General features: G+C 36.5%; 3 protein-coding genes across 15 annotated transcripts; all 3 read left to right on the top strand.

The window, feature by feature from the left end:
* Window positions 1–305: 305 nt before the first annotated feature.
* On the top strand, window positions 306–7,130 carry LOC109188225 (long chain acyl-CoA synthetase 8). Of its 3 annotated transcripts, none has more exons than XM_019338809.1 (13): window positions 306–412; window positions 619–688; window positions 1,102–1,653; window positions 1,750–1,830; window positions 1,945–2,217; window positions 2,763–2,894; window positions 2,981–3,154; window positions 3,261–3,490; window positions 3,662–3,779; window positions 4,471–4,602; window positions 4,685–4,819; window positions 5,237–5,443; window positions 6,714–7,130. In XM_019338809.1, exons 3-13 carry the CDS (start codon window positions 1,141–1,143, stop codon window positions 6,876–6,878), a joined length of 2,160 nt encoding a protein of 719 aa, XP_019194354.1. In that variant the 5' UTR covers window positions 306–412; window positions 619–688; window positions 1,102–1,140; the 3' UTR covers window positions 6,879–7,130. The 3 variants fall into 3 exon arrangements, with proteins under 3 accessions (XP_019194354.1, XP_019194355.1, XP_019194356.1); XM_019338810.1 differs by having other exon boundaries at window positions 619–715; XM_019338811.1 differs by lacking the exon at window positions 619–688 and having other exon boundaries at window positions 318–412.
* Window positions 7,131–7,861: 731 nt separating this feature from the next.
* On the top strand, window positions 7,862–12,002 carry LOC109188415 (ribulose-1,5 bisphosphate carboxylase/oxygenase large subunit N-methyltransferase, chloroplastic). Its single transcript, XM_019339081.1, has 12 exons — window positions 7,862–8,353; window positions 8,518–8,681; window positions 8,830–8,913; window positions 9,049–9,106; window positions 9,777–9,830; window positions 9,913–9,984; window positions 10,079–10,159; window positions 10,740–10,912; window positions 11,091–11,193; window positions 11,274–11,405; window positions 11,563–11,685; window positions 11,799–12,002. Exons 1-12 carry the CDS (start codon window positions 7,985–7,987, stop codon window positions 11,883–11,885), a joined length of 1,500 nt encoding a protein of 499 aa, XP_019194626.1. The 5' UTR covers window positions 7,862–7,984; the 3' UTR covers window positions 11,886–12,002.
* Window positions 12,003–14,032: 2,030 nt separating this feature from the next.
* LOC109188036 lies at window positions 14,033–18,708 on the top strand. Of its 11 annotated transcripts, none has more exons than XM_019338526.1 (6): window positions 14,033–14,477; window positions 16,661–16,957; window positions 17,056–17,086; window positions 17,192–17,480; window positions 18,001–18,079; window positions 18,229–18,708. In XM_019338526.1, exons 1-6 carry the CDS (start codon window positions 14,172–14,174, stop codon window positions 18,421–18,423), a joined length of 1,197 nt encoding a protein of 398 aa, XP_019194071.1. In that variant the 5' UTR covers window positions 14,033–14,171; the 3' UTR covers window positions 18,424–18,708. The 11 variants fall into 11 exon arrangements, with proteins under 11 accessions (XP_019194071.1, XP_019194070.1, XP_019194069.1 ...); XM_019338525.1 differs by having other exon boundaries at window positions 17,186–17,480; XM_019338524.1 differs by having other exon boundaries at window positions 17,056–17,092.
* The last annotated feature ends 1,352 nt before the right edge of the window (window positions 18,709–20,060 follow it).

The raw sequence follows: 20,060 nt of genomic DNA, 5'->3' as shown, positions 1-20,060 counted from the left end.
TTTTTTAATGAAAAAAGTTTACTCATAAAATTTTATCGGGCACGGTACGGATGACTAATTATGAGGACTTGCAGAGTAATTATTATCAAATAATTAATAATTGCAACCGTAGTCCCTGGACATTTTACCATACCTGACGAGAAAGAGATTGGTCGATTTGAAAATAGCAGCGAGTATCGGGTTCATTTAGAAAATATTACTGAGTACAGGGGCTATTCTAGAAATATCAGTGAGTACGGGGTTGATTTTGGATTTCTGAGAATGTTTCCTTAACTGTCTGTATTGGAAGAATAAATGCATTTCAATGCGTACACGTTGCAACACAGAAGAGCATCTTATTCTGGAAAGATTTCTTTCTCGACTTTTCCTATCGCAGGAATGCAGCTCTAGACCGTTAGCCGTACTCTCGAAGGTAAATAATCTTCTCTCCAGTTTTCGCACTCCGCTATCACTTTCGTTCTGCCTCGAAGATCAAATAAATTTTCGTGAATCCGAGCATGTTGTAATCAGTATGATCTCGATCGGCTTGTTTTTAGTGTTCTAGCGAGAATTTTTCGATGCTCTTGAATTTGTTACTATCGCCGCTGACCGTGCTCTGAATTTCTTGTTTGCAAATAGAGCCGCTAGAGTTGTTGCGGATTTCGGAAGCTTGACGATCACGGCGTTCGTTTTGTTTGCTGCCCTTTAGGTATTCGGCGTTTGCGTATTTTTACGAGTGAGATGATTACGGATTCCAGTTATTCTGATCTATCTTACTTCACTCGTTTGGATTTTTTTGGTTGTAAATGAAAATGTGTAGTGATGCGGATTTCTCAGAGCAGTCAGGAAGATTTTATTTTTTTCCCCATTTTTTTGCGTTTTCATTGTATTCTGGCAATTTTCTTACGTTGTAAACTTGGTTTATGTTGTGAGAAAGGCTTTCTCCTGGGACTGTTGGCAAGTGTGTCTAGATATATTCTTTTTTGGCGTCACAAATGCAGCAATTGACTTTCTAACAATTGTTTTAAAGCATTGCTGCTTATTGTTTTTTTTTTTAATGGTTCATTTTGTGTAGCTTTTATGTTGTTAGACTAATCTGGTGTTGAATCTTTTTCTGGACAGTTGCTCATTCTGTAAAAGGAGAAGCATATAGATTGCAAAATGGAAGGGCCTGAAGGAAGTACCCCAAATACAACTATTTTGGGGACAACTGATAATAATGTTAAACTATTTGCAGTTATTGCTGCTATTAGTATACCCATCATACTTTCCATGGCCCTCTCAGGGAAGAAGAAGTCAAGAAAGAGAGGGGTTCCAGTAGAAGTTGGTGGTGAGGCAGGTTTTGCAATGCGTAATGCTAAGTATACCCAATTGGTGGATGTTCCCTGGGAAGGTGCCACTACTGTGGCAGCTCTATTTGAGCAGTCCAGCAAAAAGCATTCGCGGGAACGTTTCCTTGGAACAAGAAAAGTAATAGGTAGGGAATTTGTAGCAGGAAGTGATGGAAGGAAGTTTGAGAAGCTTCACTTGGGAGAGTACCGTTGGGAAAGTTATGGTCAGATATTTGATCGTGCTTCCAACTTTGCATCTGGTCTTGTTAAATTGGGTCATGATGTGGACACTCGGGCTGCTATTTTCTCTGAAACTCGTGCAGAGTGGTTCATTGCCTTTCAGGTAGCCTTGTTAACTGTTATTTATACAGTTTTATCTTTGAGTTCCAAATTGTTTTGAAAAATGAAAAATGTTTTTTTTTTCCTGCTTCAACTTCAGGGATGCTTCCGCCAAAGTATTACTGTTGTTACCATTTATGCTTCTCTAGGGGATGATGCTCTTATACACTCTTTAAATGAGGTGGGCATATGTTCAGTGATGTCAAAATTCAAAGAATTCTAATTCTTCTTGATTTTTTTTATTTTTTATTTTTTTATTTTTGCTAGTTTGTTTAATGGCCTTTACTTTTGACAGACTCAAGTGTCCACACTAATTTGTGATTCCAAACAACTGAAAAAGTTAGCTGCGATTAGTTCAAGCTTGAAAAGCATCAGGAATGTCATTTATTTTGAAGATGATGAGACTGCAAATGATTCCAACCTTTCTAAGCCTACTGGAAACTGGACGGTGTCTTCTTTTTCTGAAGTTGAAAAGCTTGGTAAAAATGCACCTATTAATCCTAGACTGCCTATCAAGACTGATATTGCTGTCATCATGTATACAAGTGGCAGTACAGGATTGCCTAAGGTTTGAACCAGCTTCACTTATGTTAATTGCACAGGGATATTATTGTTGTTAATCTCACCACACACACAGAGGCTGCTAATTTTAAGCTTAATATACACAGACATACACAACAAGGTTTGATGACACTTGGCCTTTGACCTTCCCTAATGAGTTTGCAGTGCATGGGCCATGGGCCATACTTCATGTGTATGGACACTTATGAGCCTTGAAGTTGAAATCTAATATATGCCTGGTCAATGATTTATCAAGATTTGAGATCACTCTCATTATCTCTTTGGTACAAAATAATCCTCAAGAAAGTAATGCTTAAGACTGCATAATACTAATAGTGGTCTTTTGAAGCTGTAATGCAATTTGAAAAACAAGGAAGACATTGAGTGCCCATAAGCATAACATGTTGAGTCATTCATTTCCATTTTTCTATGCTGCTTATTTCTGTCAATGCTTCAATGTTAATAACTCTATTAAGTACTTGAAAATTTTCCCTCTCCTCAATGTTAGTGATGCTTTGTATACTTAACTAAGTGACTTTTTTTATAAGACAGGGTGTTATGATAACTCATGGCAACATTGTAGCTACATCGGCTGCAGTTATGACTGTGATCCCAAACCTTGGAACCAATGATGTCTATGTGGCATACTTGCCTCTAGCTCATGTTTTTGAATTGGCTGCTGAGGTAACACCCAGAAGAAAATGATCTTTTCTTGATTTCTGATTTCATGCTATAGTGAGAAACGTTGCTATGTTCTCATTGTCCTGCAGATTGTGATGATGGCTGGTGGTGCTTCAATTGGCTATAGTTCAGCATTGACGTTAACAGACACATCCAATAAAATCAAGAAAGGAACCCAGGGAGATGCTTCAGTGCTAAAGCCTACTCTAATGACATCTGTTCCTGCCATTCTCGATCGTGTTAAAGATGGAGTAATAAAGAAGGTGTAACAGGACGCATATTTATGATTCTTAATTTCTTATGTGCAGTGGCAATTTAGTCTGTGTATTGGCTTAAATGTGTATTGGGCTATCTTTTTTGCTGGATTAGGTTGATGAGAAAGGAGGTTTTGCTAAAAGCCTGTTCAACATTGCTTTTAAGCGCCGACTAAAAGCTATAGAAGGAAGCTGGTTTGGTGCAAGAGGCCTAGAAGCTCTATTGTGGGATATTATCATTTTTAAAAAGATTCGATCAGTACTAGGGGGGAAAATACGTTTCATGCTTTGTGGTGGAGCTCCTTTGTCTGGAGAAACACAAAGGTTCATCAACATCTGTGTGGGGTAACTTTTCTTTTTATCTTGTGCTGATGTATTATATCTTATTTTAAAAATAATGTCTGATTATTTTCTGTGCATGAGTGACACGACTGGCAGAGTTACTATATGCTTTTCATCAGCTTTCCATACCTCATGTTTTATGGTTAGAGTTGATGGTAGTGATTGGTTTGACAGAACTCCAATTGGACAAGGTTTTGGGTTGACAGAAACCTTTGCTGGAGCTGCTTTTTCTGAGGCGGATGATGTTTCTATTGGGCGTGTTGGTCCACCACTTCCTTGTGCCTATGTCAAGGTATGGTGACTTCTCTGTGACAAGGAAACAATTAGATTCAGAATGGAATGTTTAGACTACATCTAAGCCTGCATGCTGCATAACCAAAGTACCAAACACATGAACATGTCATCTTTAAAAAATTGCATTTGATCTGCTGCCTTCTTGTGTTAATGTATATACAGGTAGATTCAATTTGTCATGTTATGTCTGCAAATATAGTAAATTAAATCCCAAATTTTCACCCCTCCTATATTAGATACAACTGAGTTTGTACCTACCTCCTGTTGTAGCCATCCAAACCATTACAAAATGCTAAAACTGACAATCTTTAATTAACATACATCATTTTATTTTGCCTCACAACATGTGTTGAACTTCTAGTGATTTAATGATTCAATGCCATTGAAATGATAGCAAGGCAAAGAAAAATTCTCAAGAATATAAATTTACTCTGCTTCACTATCTAGCTGGTCCACAGATAATGGATTTCTAGTGATTTCCTTCAGGCAAGAGATTTGTTTTATTCGTTATACAAAGTAACTCTCTACATAGGCTGAGGCAGACAGGCTAAAAAAGTGAGGGCAAAGTTAACTTTCATTGCTATTCCTTCCTTTTACCCCCTTTTAGGGGTAAATACTAAACTCTAGAGAATTGGCCATTTTTGTTTCACGTTGCTTTTGTATGAAGTTTCTTGAGTCCAAAATTGCAGCTTATTTCTTGGGAAGAAGGTGGTTATACAATAAATGACAAGCCAATGCCCCGAGGAGAAGTTGTTGTTGGTGGATGCAGTGTTACCTCTGGCTACTTCAATAATGAAGTGAAAACTAATGAGGTGTACAAAGTAAGTACACAATTTCTGCTTTAGTGAGCACAAATGAAAAACCATAATTTCATGAGTGGTTTTATGCCCAACTCCTTTACAGGTTGATGAAAGGGGTATGCGATGGTTTTACACTGGTGATATTGGAATGTTTCATCCTGATGGATGCCTTGAAATTATTGATAGAAAGAAGGATATTGTAAAACTTCAACATGGGGAGTACATCTCTCTTGGAAAGGTATAGATGGATGTTTCTTTCCCAGTCCCCCCTCTCCTCTCCTTTTGGTGTCTTATTTGTAAGCTATCCCTTGTTACCTGATATTATGCTTTACAAGAAACCCCACTGGAAAGCTTCAATGCCATGTTGACAAATCATCAATATGAAACATATATACGATAACCTGTTGTGTTCTGTTTTACAATATTTCTTGGTCATTGGGGAAGAGCTTTATTCAGTTTTCACGTGTGGGTTTCCCCCTCTTTCACTGATTCCTTACTTCCTTCTTTCTTTTTTTTTTTTTTTTTTTTTTTTTTTTTTTTTCTTTTCTTTTCTTGCTTTTCATGTTTTCTCAGGTTCACTCTCTTCCTTTTTATTTCTACTTTTATATTCCTCGGTAGATGGGGCACTAATCAAATATCTGGTGCTTAATCACAGGTTGAGGCAGCACTTATGTCAAGCAATTATGTGGATAACATAATGGTCTATGCTGATCCCTTTCACAATTATTGTGTAGCTCTAGTTGTTCCTTCACAGCAGATCCTTGAGAAATGGGCACAGGAAAACAGTATAGAGTACAGAAATTTTTCTGAGTTGTGTGACAAAGCAGAAGCCATCAAAGAGGTTCAGCAAGCTCTATCTCAGGTTTGTGTCCTCTCTTTAGATAAATGTAAATGAATCCTAACTACATTAAATGCCCATTTTTTAAGGTTTCTGAAGTAGTGGGTGAATTTCTTTTTAATTGTCCCAAGTATAGTCGAAATGCCCAAAACGTCACACCACTAGCTATAAGATATTATTTGCTGCCCAAAGCCCTCTGTTCTATTTTCTACTTAGGACGACTTTCACCTACAGTTCCATCATTCGACCACAAAACCATGGAAAACAAGAAAGAGATGCTAATAATTGCCACTGCACATTAAAACCACCAGCCATATCTGTTGATACTTTATATCACAAACAGCATGAGCTCAAGCGCCCCTTTTTTCATTGTTTCAATTGTTCTAGCGATTTCCTTCTTTGGTCTGATTATTGTCCAGATAACCCAGATTCCCCGGGCTTTTGACTGAAACGGGAAGGAATTAAGACATGTGGACAAAAATAGGATGCTTTTAGAAGTTGGGAAAACCTAGGAAAACTCGTTTGGGACTCGAGTTTTTGGTAAAAAAAACACAAGTCCCTAACGAGTTTGTCAATTTTCTGGAATCATTGTTTTCGCCTAAAATACGACAACTTGCATATCTCGTATGTATATATATTTCAAAAAATTGACAAACTCGTTTGGTGCTTGCGTTTTTTACCAGAACTGAAGTTCTAAATGAGTTTTTCCTAGATTTGTCCAACTTTTAAAAGCATCATTCTATTTTTGTCCATATGTTTTAATTCCTTCCCATTTCAGTCAATAGCCCCCAGATTCCCCACCCTGACGCTTGCTTTGTGTACAGATGTATATTTAGTATAAATACATGAATAGTCATTTATCTTTGAAATACATTATTGGTCTCTTTTTTTTTTTTTTTTTTTTTGGAAAAACATTATTGGTCTCTTAGAAATTGTAGAATAAAGAAGTTTTGTATGTTAATGACTTAATGTATGTAGAAATGTAGAAAACATGTACAGTGTCATATATATTTGTGATACTCTCTATGATGTGTCATGCTTTGACCCCTTAATATAAAGGAATGGTCATGTTTTTTTTTCCCTCCAATAAAGGGAGTTGAAGTAGTATTTTTCTATATTTATATACATAGAAGCTATACTCCGAATGGGCCTGCCTAGGCTATTATTCCAACACTAGGGCTATTTTTGTGTACTCACTGATGACATGGAAGGTAAATTAAAGTAAATTGTAACTGAAACTTGTAGTGGGGTCAAAACTTAATAGTCCTCGGAAATTTACTTCAACAATGTACAGGTAGCCAAAGCTGCAAGATTGGACAAGTTTGAGACTCCTGCGAAGATTAAGCTAATACCAGAGCCATGGACTCCAGAATCTGGATTAGTTACAGCAGCTCTTAAATTAAAGAGGGAGCCGATCAAGGCCCGGTTTAAGGAGGAGCTTGATAAATTGTATAAATGATGAGTCAACTTTCTTTAATCTGATTCGCTTTAAGCTCATCAGTATGGCTCCATGTTCTTCCTTCGGAATCAGCATTATCAATTTATGTCTCAGACTCCTGCCACAGTTTCTTTGTATTCTCCATGAAATGCTGAGCGTGTAATAATTTTCTGCTGCGAGTACTTCCATTCCTATTTCTTGCGTTGTATATATTCATTTTATGTCGGTACACCTTTACATTTGGATTATGGAGAATGCTCATTTCATATGCCCTTTACCTGTGGCAAACAGTTAATGACCCTGTTTGGTAAAATAGTTAGCCGTCAATTTTGACTTATTTGATCAGTTGTTTGACTTGGTTAAACAATTAATATGAGTGTTTAATTAATTAGTTTTTTGTAATAATTTATGCTAAAATTTAAAAAGCTGTTCAAAGTAGTTTTTTTATCATATTTTTTGAGAAAGTCATTTTGTATGTAATAAATTAATAATTTATGTTAAAATTTAAAAAACTGTTCAAAGTAATTTTTTTATCAAACTTTTTGAGAAAGTCATTTTGTATGTAATAAGTTAACAGTTAATTTACCAAACACTTTTCTAGAATAAGATAATCATATTTATTTTCTGTGTTTCTCCTTCTTGCTTATGACGCAATATATAATGTAACTGAAGTAATATTATTTCGTGGCTCAAGGAATATTGAAAAATCAACTTGAACAAATAGGTTGTAAATCTAAATTTGTGTTTCTCCTTCTTGCTTATGACGCAATATATAATGTAACTGAAGTAATATTATTTCGTGGCTCAAGGAATATTGAAAAATCAACTTGAACAAATAGGTTGTAAATCTAAATTTTTTAACGATGGAATAAATTGAATAAAATTACTTCTAAATTGCAATTCCGTACTACGTACAGCTTCGTAAAAATCTGCCCCAAAAAAAAAAAAAAAGGGAGCGAAGTCAAAATTAACTGTCAAAACGAACCTGCAATGCTGACTCCTGAGTCCTGACCTTATGTCACCCCATGAGTAGAGTGTAGAGATAAGGTTTAAGCGGGTTGGTTTTATCTTCTTCTCCGTCTGTCTCTGTGGCTTGCTTGCTTGCTTCCCTCCCTCGCTCTTCAGCCATGCCTGAAGCTTCTACCATCTTCCAATCCACTCTCCTCCCTCCTTTCTCTCAGTCTCGCAGAGCCCTTTCCAGTCCGATCTGTCACACATTCTTCAGAAGGAACCCAACAAGTTTCACCACCATACGGTGTTCCTCAGTTTCCACCGAGGCCGCAAAAATCCAGACAGTCCCTTGGGGTTGTGATACCGACTCCCTCGACAACGCGTCGGCTTTGCAGAAATGGCTGTCGGACTCGGGTATGCCTCCTCAGAAAATGGCCATACAGAGAGTGGATATAGGAGAGAGAGGTCTCGTTGCTCTCAAGAACATCAGGAAGGGAGAGAAGCTGCTCTTCGTGCCTCCCTCGCTCGTCATTACTGCCGATTCGGTAATCTTATCACTCAATTCTGCTTCAATGTATTGCTCGAGACTGGATTATTATTATATACAGTTGTTTTCTAGATGCTAGCTCAGAATTTGGTGATTATTAAATTGAAGACTTGCTGAAGTCGGTTTTGGTTTTCATTTTCATTTTCCATTGTTTGATATTAGGAATGGAGTGTACCAGATGCTGGTCAAGTGTTAAAACGTTATGGTGTACCTGATTGGCCGTTGATAGCAACGTATTTAATCAGCGAGGCAAGTCTGATCAAGTCTTCAAGATGGAGTAACTATATCTCTGCCTTGCCTACACAGCCTTACTCGCTTTTATATTGGTGAGCTCTTCGCTCTTGTCTATTGATTCCTTCCTGGTCCGGAGAAAAATTCATTTAGACATCACAGGTTCTTCCTTCTTCTGCTACATAAATCATAATGGCTCGATTCTCAGTTGGTTCTCTCTACAGCTGCTGTATATCATTTCAGGACTCGATCAGAGCTCGACAGGTATCTGGAAGCATCACAAATACGGGAGAGAGCCATTGAAAGAGTGAATGATGTTATTGGAACGTATGTCTTCTTTCCTTCAATCCTTAACAAACTAGAATATGGATTTGATGCTACCTTAATTAAGAGAACTCAATGTTTTCAGTGTATATTCAATGCTTTGGTTACTACTGAGCTGTTTTCTTATTTCTTCTGCAGGTACAATGACTTGAGGCTCAAAATATTTTCCAAGCATCCTGAGTTATTTCCCGAACAGGTACTTGTAGGAGTTATTTATGCTTATATTGAATTATATCTATATGCAACATCTTATTTTTCTGTAACTTGTGGGACTGACTGATTGAGAATCATGGTGATTTTGGAGATTGGTAGTTGTTAATGAGATACATGGCAGTTTGAGGCATTTTCTTAACCTGACAAGAAATGTTTTGTTGTATTGATGTGATGGCAATGTCAATTATTGGACATCAGTCTGTTTTGATGTAGTCACTAGTCAAGCTACCAAAGCAACACACTGTATATAAGTTGAGAACTACTAAATGTTCAACAAATGAATGTATTATTTGTAGCTAGTCTGTTGTGTTTGCGAGCGAGAAGAGAAAGTTAAATAAGAGGTCCACTTAATCACAATTTCAAGGCTTTTCATTGGGTCTCTAACCTAATAACAAGACCAAAGCAATTTGATGGTTCTACTCCCAAAGATTAACCAATTTGGACCTGTCTTAATGTCTTGACGAAAAGTTCATAGCAGGGCTGTCAAATTTTTAAAAGTTCATTATCCTGCTTTTTCTCGTAGTGTTGAAAGAGGGAAGGGAGTTCTTATGTGCAAGTTTATATGGCAACTGGAAATTCTTTATTATGAGATTTATTTTGGTGATGCTTTAAGTTGTCACAATAAGGCAAATCCATGTTCCATGTTATTGCAGATATTCAATATAGAGACTTTTAAATGGTCATTTGGCATCCTCTTCTCACGTTTGGTGAGTATTTGATTTTAAACTCTCTGATTGGTTAATTCCTAAAGCTGACAGCTATGCCTAAAGACAAGAGTGATGATTTCAGGTCCGTTTACCCTCAATGGATGGAAGGGTTGCCTTGGTTCCTTGGGCAGACATGCTGAACCATAGTTGTGAGGTATGTCAAGACACTGTTGCAATAAATATTTGTAACAGTGATATACTACAAAATCCTAATTCTAATGTCTTTGAGCTACATTTAATTTGTTAAGGTGGAAACATTTCTGGATTATGATAAATCTTCACAAGGCATTGTGTTCACAACAGATAGGACATATCAGCCAGGTGAACAGGTATGCAGTTCTGTCTTTCTTGTCACACTGACTCATTGAATTATTCACCATTCTGTAAACTACTAGCTTCCAAAGTCATATAGCCTTCATCTCATTAGTCTTCAATTTCCACACTCCCTTTAGATCAAGGTTGATTATATACACATGAACTTCAAAATCAAACAATTGGTAAAAATTCTCCTGGAAGCTTTCTTTTATTTGTTTGATACAATGATGATTACTAGTCAATCGCAATTATTACAATTGATGAATGGCCAAAAATTACAATTACTAAAGCCACAGGTACAATTACAATATCTAATGACAATATCCAACATAAACATGAACTGAAAGGGACAAAGTTCAACTCCCCCCAGTATTTCTTGTGGGAGTTGAACCCATCTCAAAGTGGAGAAGGCATGGTGTTTCCACCATTTACTACTGGACCAAAGGCCTCATTGTCTCTCCTGGAAAATTATACATGCAAAATTTTTCATTCTCATTTACTAGCCTAGCATGTGGTGTAGCTAAAAACTTTATTTTCTGATATTCATCAGACCATTTGGGTTACTACTATACATGTTACCAAATTGCATTGCAGGTTTTTATATCATATGGAAAGAAGTCTAATGGAGAGCTGTTGCTTTCATATGGATTTGTCCCCAGAGAAGGCACAAATCCCAGTGATTCAGTTGAGGTGTCAGTGTCAATTAAGAAGTCTGACAAATGTTACAAGGAGAAGATGGAAGCTTTGAAAAAGCATGGATTATCTACGTGAGTATCTGATTGGTAGTCATCAACATTGTATTTGTGTGGAATGAATAATGATGTGTATCAGTGCAACCTTGTGAATATAGCCTTCGATATCACTGAGTTTGGATGCTCTTCTTGATTTTGGTGTGTATTCTTTTTAAATAAAAACACAAGTTGCAATTTTATGTACATCTAACAGATCAGAACGGTTTCCTGTACAAATTACTGGGTGGCCATTGGAGTTGATGGCATATGCTTATTTAGCAGTCAGCCCCCCAAGTATGAATAGACAATTTGAAGAGGTATGTAACAGATATAATCATGTAAATTCAAGATATATTGTCGGAAATATGATATTACACTGATATGAGATCTATTCCAGATGGCTGCTGCTGCATCAAATAGGACATCATCCAAGAAGGATATCAGGTATCCTGAAATAGAGGAAGATGCATTGCAGTATATTCTTGATAGTTGTGAGTCTGGCATATCGAAGTACTCCAAATTCCTTCAGGTAGTAAAACACTTCCTTCCCCCCCAACAAAATGTAAATAGTTAATTAACTTTGTCGAAAAAGTCTCTTACGAGTGTTACAAAATCTATTTTAAAGGTGCACAAATGTATATTGCATTTACTAAGCTTTCCATTCTGCATGTGTTTTTCTATAAAAGGCGAGTGGGGAAATGGATCTCGATGTAACAAATCCAAAGCAACTTAACAGAAGGGTGTTTCTGAAACAGCTAGCCGTGGATTTGTGCACAAGCGAAAGGAGAATACTATTCCGGGCACAATATGTAAGAGCATATACATACATATTCTGTGTTAGCTCATCAAACTAATGCTTAATCTCAATAGCTGTTTATCAGGGTTGAATCTTAATAATGCTGTATTGGTTGCTTTTCTGCAGATATTGAGGAGGAGATTGAGGGATATAAGGAGTGGTGAACTAAGGGCGCTTAAAATTTTTGATGGTCTGAGAAACCTTTTCAAATGAGAATCTGAGGGGAGGGAAATGGATGGGAATGAAGTACTTAGTTCTAAACATGCCAGTATTTATTTTCGTGTACTCTGATTTTTGAGAATATAAAAATGATGCATCGTTTACTTTCTTTCCTGTTATCTACACATTCCAAATTTTACAAAACTAAACACCCTAATTATATGTATGATCAATGAATTAATAGCTTTTGAGTGCAATCACTACTCCATCGTGTGCAAATTTCAATAAGACACTCTCGTAGATAGTTAAATTTATTACGAAGTCAATAGTCTGACCAATTGAACTATAGTTGCCAAATGAGAGCTTACTTTAGTACAACGTGTTGGAGTGCGTTCCTTGGGTGCCTAGTTTTTTTTTTTTTTTTTTTTTTTTTTAATTTAAGAGATTTTTTTAAAAATATATATATATTTAAGACTTGGTAATTATAAATTATTTAATACTTTAATAGTTAGTTCTAACATATTAAAAAGACGTAAATTTGAACAAAATAGCTTGTTTAAAAAACCACTGAAATTAGCTAACTGGTAGCTTAAACGCCCGTCTAGACAACTGCCTAAGCCGTTGCGACCTAATCGGCGCCTAGGCTGCCTAGGTGGGCTCCTAAAACGACAATTCCACCAAAATTCTAGACGACCGGCATCGCCTAGCGCCCAGGGGGCCCCCCTCCACCCCACCCCCATTTTTAGTAAATATATAGGTATATATTATTATAATATGGATAAATTACACTTTTGGCCCCCTCTTTTTTTTTTTTTTTTTTTTTTTTTTTTTTTTAAATTATGTATATATTAAATGAACTCGAAAGTTACACTTTTCGTCCCTAAGTTATGAGATAATTGTAGAATTTGTTCATAATTGTTGGTCGTGTTCACTTTTCGTCCCTAAGCTATAATTGACGTTGCAAATTTCGTCCTTTTAATAACAGGTTATGGTCACTCTTCCTTTCTAAGCTATACTTCGTTCCTAATGTTTTGTTAGTAAAGGGATGAAATTTGCAACATCAATTACAGAGTATATTTTAGGGACGAAAAGTGAGCACGACTAATATAATAATTATGAATTCTTCCATTACCCTATAACTTAGTGATTAAAAGTGTAATTTTTCCTATTTTTTACTATTGTATAATTTTTGTGTTATGTAAAAAATCAAAAATAATGTTTGACAATTATAACGATCGTACTCATATAATTATATATTTCATATATTATTGCACATAGTATAATTAAAAATAATTATCAATAATAATTGACACAATCATATATGGTATGTATATAATAATATTGTGTGGTTGGTACTAATATCGACTAAGATGATAAATTTCCTCTATAAATTTGGCCCCTCGACTTTCTGGCTCCGCCACTGCTAGCGCCTAAACCCCGATTAATCGACGCCTAGGCGTGATTTTTGCAATAGAGACTTAGAGCAACCTTAATAGTTTGACTTTTTTTTCCAAGTTTTTTGTGGGTCACAACATCCATCTCATTATTCATTATTACACTATCTCATTCATTTTTTATCTATTGACTATTGTACATGTATCAAATTTGATCATTGACTATTAATATTTTAAAATTATGTGCATAATTATGTAATTTGTATCACATACGATCCTTGACTATTAATATTTTCAAATTAAGTGCATGAGTATGTAATTTGTATCTCGTTTTCAATTTTATGGCCAAGTTTCAAGCCAAGTATTACTAGAATTTCAACAAAATATATATATATATATATATATATATATATATATATATATATATTCTAATTAAAATAGTATTTTCGACCAATTATTAATGGAAAAACTATTTTTCTCGTTAAAATTTCAGTAATAATTGGTCAAAAAATTAGACAATAGAACTAAATGTAATATAAATTACAAAATTATGCACTTAATTCAAAAATATTAATAATTAAAAATTAAATTTAATACAAATTACATAGTCATACACCTAATTTAAAAATATTAATAGTTAATTATCAAAATTGACATATTTACAATATTAAACGACCAAAAGTGAATTTTTTTTCTTTTTAATTTTAAGGCTACAAGAAACGTATATGCTCAGGAGTCAGGCCTCAGTGAATCAGTGATCAATGCAGAACGCCCATTTGGTTAGTACTGCAAAAAAAAAAAAAAAAAAAAAAAGGAAACAAAATGCAAAACGCCCATTTGGTTAGTACTGCGATCGTGGCTAGTGTGCAGTGTGCCAGTGTGTGATCTGGACTCGTTAAGCTTTTTCCTCTTTCATCAAACCCGCCTGCAAGAGAGCAAGGTGGTTATGGCGGGGGAGCGAGTGTTGGAGTACCGGGCGAGGGACGACGACGCTTGGTACAGTGTGCACGTGGCGGTGAAAGGCGACACCCTGACGATCCAGTTCCAGGGCCTGCAGGAGACCGACAAGTTCGTAGCTTCAAATTTCGAGTCCGAGGAGGATATTGACGGCGTCGTCCAGAGGTTCCGGGAGGTTTCGCCGCAGCTTCAGGACAACGAGTGCGGCAGAGTCACGGAAGGCTCCCTGGTTTGCGCGGCATGCCACGATTCCTACCGGGATGACATGCGCTACTACGATGCCCTCGTTGAAGCAGTGAGTCACTCATTCCGTATTTTCGGTGCTAAATCTGTTTCTCTTCCGCAAAATCATATTTCTGCTTATTTCAGTATTTTTTTAATCCACCTGCTAGATTGCTAGAGTCATCCTCATACTTATTCATTTCAACAGTACTCCGTATTGTATTGTGTTTATTTTAAAAAAAATTATTTTCCGAAGTTGGAGACTAGAGAGTTCAATGGCGTGATAGAGCCTGTAAATCTGCAAATGTTTATTTCAATGTGAATGTGGGGTAGGATTTGAATAGAATATTGAAGAAGTGTTCTGTTAGAAAAAGGACAAAAGTTGTAACTTAGGGCACAAGAAGTAAGCACAATCAACAAGTAGGGACAAATCCCCTACAATTTTCTTATAACTTAAGGACGGAATGTACAATTTTCCTATATTTTAATGTTTAGAATGATGATGTTCATATTCAAGTTGATCTAAGACAGAAAATGTTGATCTGATTTAGACCTTAGAATTTCAAAACAAGGATTCTGCTCATCCCAATATGACTTACTAGATTGTTCTCTAATTTCTCTTCCAAATTCTTTTAGTTTTGGCGACTATAATGAGAACCTCAAAAGTCCTTTAGGGGTGTTTGGTTCAAGGGATATTTTAAGGTAATGTAACCCTCTCAGGCAGTGTTGCAAAAATCCCTAATCGGCGCCTAGGTGCTAGGCGCTGGCCGGTTGCCTAGCGTATCACCATAATCGGTGGTTTAGGCGGTTGGCCGGCTAGGTGGCCGCCTAAGTGCCGCCTAGACGCTTACTAGGTCGCCTAGTCGGCCGATTAGCTATTGTTCCCTTCTTTTCTAAATGTGTCATTAAAACATTTTAAACAAATTTTAAAAAAATAAAAAATACACGGACGCCTAGGCGCCGATTAATCCCCGCCCTAGGCGCTAGGCGCCCCCCGAGCGCCCAGGAAACGCCTGACGATTTTTTCAACCATGTTCTCAAGAATCTCACATAATCTAAGAATGTGGGGGAATGTGATACCATGAAAGCTACAAAAAATGAACTGAAAACAAAGTTTGGGAATCTCACATTTCCTTGAACCAAACAAGAGAATCTGATGTTACCATATTCACATTCCTAAGGTTATGTGAGATAACCTGAACTGTTTTCACTTCCCATTAATTTTTTTTTTTTTTGAAAGTAAACTGCTGAATATATTAATCAATCAAAGCCGAAATAAAGGCAGGAGGGGTATCCTCCCATAACATAGAGTATGCCTGTGTAGAGGCTCACTGAGCTAACGAATGCGCTAAAAAATTTAAAGAGCGAGAAATATAAACAACAGAGCAGGAAACAAAAAGACCCATTAAATCCCGACATGCTGAAACAGCTAAACCTTCATAAGTGCGAAACTCCGTCGCTGAATTGCCAAGAGCGTGACACAGGTCTGAACAATCTGATCGTAACTCCACCTCCGTGATCCCCCGATCCCTAAGCCAGGACAGGGCCTCCTTACATGCATATGCCTCCGCCATAAAGGGTCCCTGACAAAGTGGTAATGGACCATTCTTGGCTGCCATAAAATTGCCGTTCGCATCTTGGAGATATAAACCGTAGGCCGCCCCCCGTGTAGTGGCCGAGTACGCTGCATCCATGTAGCAGCGTGGCAGCGCGCGGGTCTGCCCAGTGGCGGCAGTAGCTGCAGGCGGTGGCTGTTGACTCTCCAGACGGCCCATAGCCGAGGACCATGCTGACAATGTTGCCAACGCCCTTTCGTACACAATCCGTGGCCTCCCCACCTTTCGCACTTCCCATTAATTGTTTGTCTTTATAGTTTATATACAATTTGCTACTTCAGTCCTTTAAATTTTCTTTTATCAGTAGTTTTGTCTTCAAAATATTTATTTACTTTTTCTAAAAATAAGTAGAAGAAGTTTGTTGGGATTTGCATTATCAATAGCTTCTTCTATGACTGTATAAGAATGCACTGGAAAAGAGGGAGAGGGTGCATTGTTTTCAATGAAAAAGCAGTATATTGACTCTCATGAGAATTAAAAACAGGTGGGAGGGAGAATTTATCCAACATGATTAATTGGATTCTTCTTTCCATTATGATTCTGTAGACAAATTGCTATTTCTAGATATTTAGTCAGAAAATGTCTTTTTCTCTTTACTTTTGCAAAGTTCTAAGATGATTATTTGTTCGTTATTTGTTAGGTGCACCGCAAAAAGCATTCATTAGTCAATGGACAAGAGGAATGTTTATGCGAATTTGTACTATCCTGGACTCATGGTCCTAAAGAGGGTCTTTTTACCATTGCTGGTGTTGCTAGCATATGTACTATAAAGGATGATTGCCAGGTTGATCAACAAATTGCTTCCTTCTCAAAATTGGCAAAAGATAAGCTTCAAGTTTCTTCTCGCAAATCTACTGCTATTCCTAGGAATAAAGTATCAGCACTCAAAGGATCAGTGCTTGCTAAAGGAGGGAGTCACCTGTCCATTGATCAGAAGGCAACTTCATCTCAGGCTATCTTTTCTAGTTTCACAAGATTAATCTGGTATCGTTGATGCATGCATTTATGATTTAATGTCTTTTGTGTATCCTGCAGGACATTCAGAACGGCTGGAAGTTAGATGATGGTAAAGGTGAAACCAAAAGTTTGTTTATAACTTAGTAATATTGGCCCAAAGGATATGTTCATTCTCCTTTACCTTCATCTATTTTTTTTCCCATCTAAGACACAGGAACTATGAGCAACCATGATGCTAATCAGGATCAAGATAAAGATCTTGGTGGTGAAACTTTAAATAGCCATTTCATCTTAATTGGAAACTTGGAGAGAACCTTATCTCCCTCATCAATAAGGGAGTTTATATATAGGCATACATTTATTTCCCCACAAGCATATATACTTCTAAGTTCGTCAACGCCCTTTGCAAGAGCTGTTATCGTGCTGGACTGCAAGAAGCAGCATGAGAAGGTGTACCGATTTCTCGACAATCCTGATCACTTCGTTGTGTCTATGAGGGGAAGGTATGCCTTAGAATCGCACCTTTCTCTTAAAAGTGTTGCTGACTTGCTGTACAGCCTGTACTACAGTACCACCATTAGTGCCTGTACATTGCCATTTGTTTTAAGCCACAAGCTTCTAAATATGTTGGCATGTGTGTGCGACTGGCCTTATAGTCTTGTAGATGGTGGTTGCACATGTGCCTAAATTTGTTAAATGTTAATTGTGTTCTGTAAAGTTTTTGATGTTGAAATTTGGTTCTGTATATTTATCATTTGAATAAAAAGTTCGAATTGTATTTGTTTTGAAAAAATTGTACGGTATTATTGTTAAAGCTAATGACTACTTCTGTCTCAATTAGTGCGAATGTTGTTTTGAATTCCTTTGTAATACGAAGGATTTCAAGACCTGGACTACTTACTTTCTTCTAAATCTGTGCTGATCATGTCACCATTTAGCTGCCAAATTTCCTTGCACATTCATAGAATCATAGTCATCCCGACTGTCTGTGATTACCTTCTGTTTGTTCAACTGTTTTTGCAGGCCATGGGTTGTAATTGAAAGTGTTTCAAAGCATGGAATGCATCGGACCTCACTCGGGAGTGTAGTCCGCAAAATTCAGGTAAGCTCCAGACCATTTATTGTTTATGTGATGAAATATGGTTTGTCTGCATCAACATGGTTTCTTAGTAACTGAACACCTCTCATACCCTTGTGCAAAACTTATTTGGATTTTCGCTGTTAAGGCTTTTCATGTGGTTTCTTCCTTAGGAAAAACACGATGACATTTACCTTGATAATGAACTAATGGTGGTCCGTTCTGGAACTGAAGCTTACAAATGCGCCCAACAGTTAAGGGATTTGTTTATGGAGTTGCATAACCACGAGAAGCAACTGTATAGGAGGTTCGTTGAGGAAGAAATGAGGATTTTGCAGCCTCTTCTTTCCAACGAAGTATCTACCTGATTGAATCCAGTGGTACATAATGTCTGAACAAGTTCTAATCAATTCATTTGCTTCTCTTGTGCAGCCCTTTTATCAGTGCCAAGTTAGCCTGCGAAATAGTGTCCATGTTCTGTTACAGTTTTGTGCATTTCATGAATATTACCCCTTAGTTTTGCCAACATCATACCATAATGAGTTTTGTAACCTGTGGAACTATTCTCTCAATATGAGATTTCATAGCAAATTAGTTGAACTTTTATATTGGATTTGATACCAAATTGATTAAAGTTTGATGTAATTGTGAAAGAGTTAATACCCAAAATCGTCCTTGACTATAGTGGTTTTTCTCAATTTCGTCCTAAACGACTTTGGTGACCTAATATCGTCCCAAACTTTTGTGTTTCGCTCAATTTAGTCCCAGATTTTTGTGTTTTTGCTCAATTTAGTCCCTCATTTGTTATTCTGTCCATTTGGTGTTAAATAAATAGACAATTCAGTAATTTTAATATTGGCATCTCTTTACTCATAGACATGTGAACTGCGAAATCCCTTTTTGTTTTACGAATTACTCTAGAATTACTCCTAAAACTGCGAATATAAAATTTGATTTGCAGGTCCGGGAGTAAATCTGGGTGTAATTCGTACAAGAAAGAGGAATTTCGCACTTCACAAGTTGAAAGTAAAGAGAGATCAATATTGACATTACTGAATTATTCCTTAATTTAACACCAATTTGACGGAATAACAAATGGGGGACTAAATTGAGCGAAACACAAAAGTCTGGGACAATATTAGATCACCAAAGTCGTTTAGGACGAAATTGAGAAAAATCACTACAGTCGAGGACGATTTTGGGTATTAACTCAATTGTGAAATATTAGGATTCACTTTGGGAGTTGGTTAGGCAGTTGTCTTGGTACTCGTGGGGTCCTAGATTCGACTCCCAGTCTAACTGTTTTGGTATAAACTGGTAAGCTATTTGTGGTTCTTTGTCGAGCATAAGACGAGTTTCACTCAATTCATACTTTTGAGTAGTGGCTGTATTTTTCTCTTTCATACTTTAGTTTAAATAATAGTCTTAATGAAAAATTTTTGAACCGTAAATACTTAATAGATCAGAATGTTATTTAATGTAATTAAAGAATATTCACCCTTCAAATTTTCTTCATTAAGCCTGCGTTATTTATACCATGGCACATGCATACAATATTAGTGAAATAATAAAAAAGAAAATCTTTGTTTTTGTTTCAAAAATTTGAGAATATTAATTTCGAAAGAGTAATACTATATATTCTTATTATTATTATTATTATTTTCTCTCCTGACTTGACATCATTTAAATGGCTTAACTTTTTTTTTTTTTTTTTTTTTTAGTAGTTGGTTAGCATTTTTTTATTTTTATTTTGGATCAAGCCATGAGGAGTGCTGACTAGATTGATTTTTCCATACGAGAGGGAGTTCACCCGATCTCTCTTTAAGGGATGAGAGTGCACAATCAATTACGCAAATCAAGCGAGTTAGTTGGTTAGCATATTTATGGTCACCTAATGATTGGAAGTCACATCAGGAGGTGAAGTATGAGAGAAAAATTTAAGAGGGGTAAGAAACATTTTCCATTTCGAAAATGTGTGCACTTTTATAATATGAAAAAATTATAA

Source organism: Ipomoea nil, unplaced genomic scaffold (genome assembly GCF_001879475.1).
Source record: "Ipomoea nil cultivar Tokyo-kokei standard unplaced genomic scaffold, Asagao_1.1 scaffold1421, whole genome shotgun sequence".
Classification (NCBI taxonomy): Eukaryota; Viridiplantae; Streptophyta; class Magnoliopsida; order Solanales; family Convolvulaceae; genus Ipomoea; species Ipomoea nil.
The sequence above is the reverse complement of the archived record's forward strand: the minus strand, read 5'-3'. Positions and strand labels throughout refer to the sequence as shown.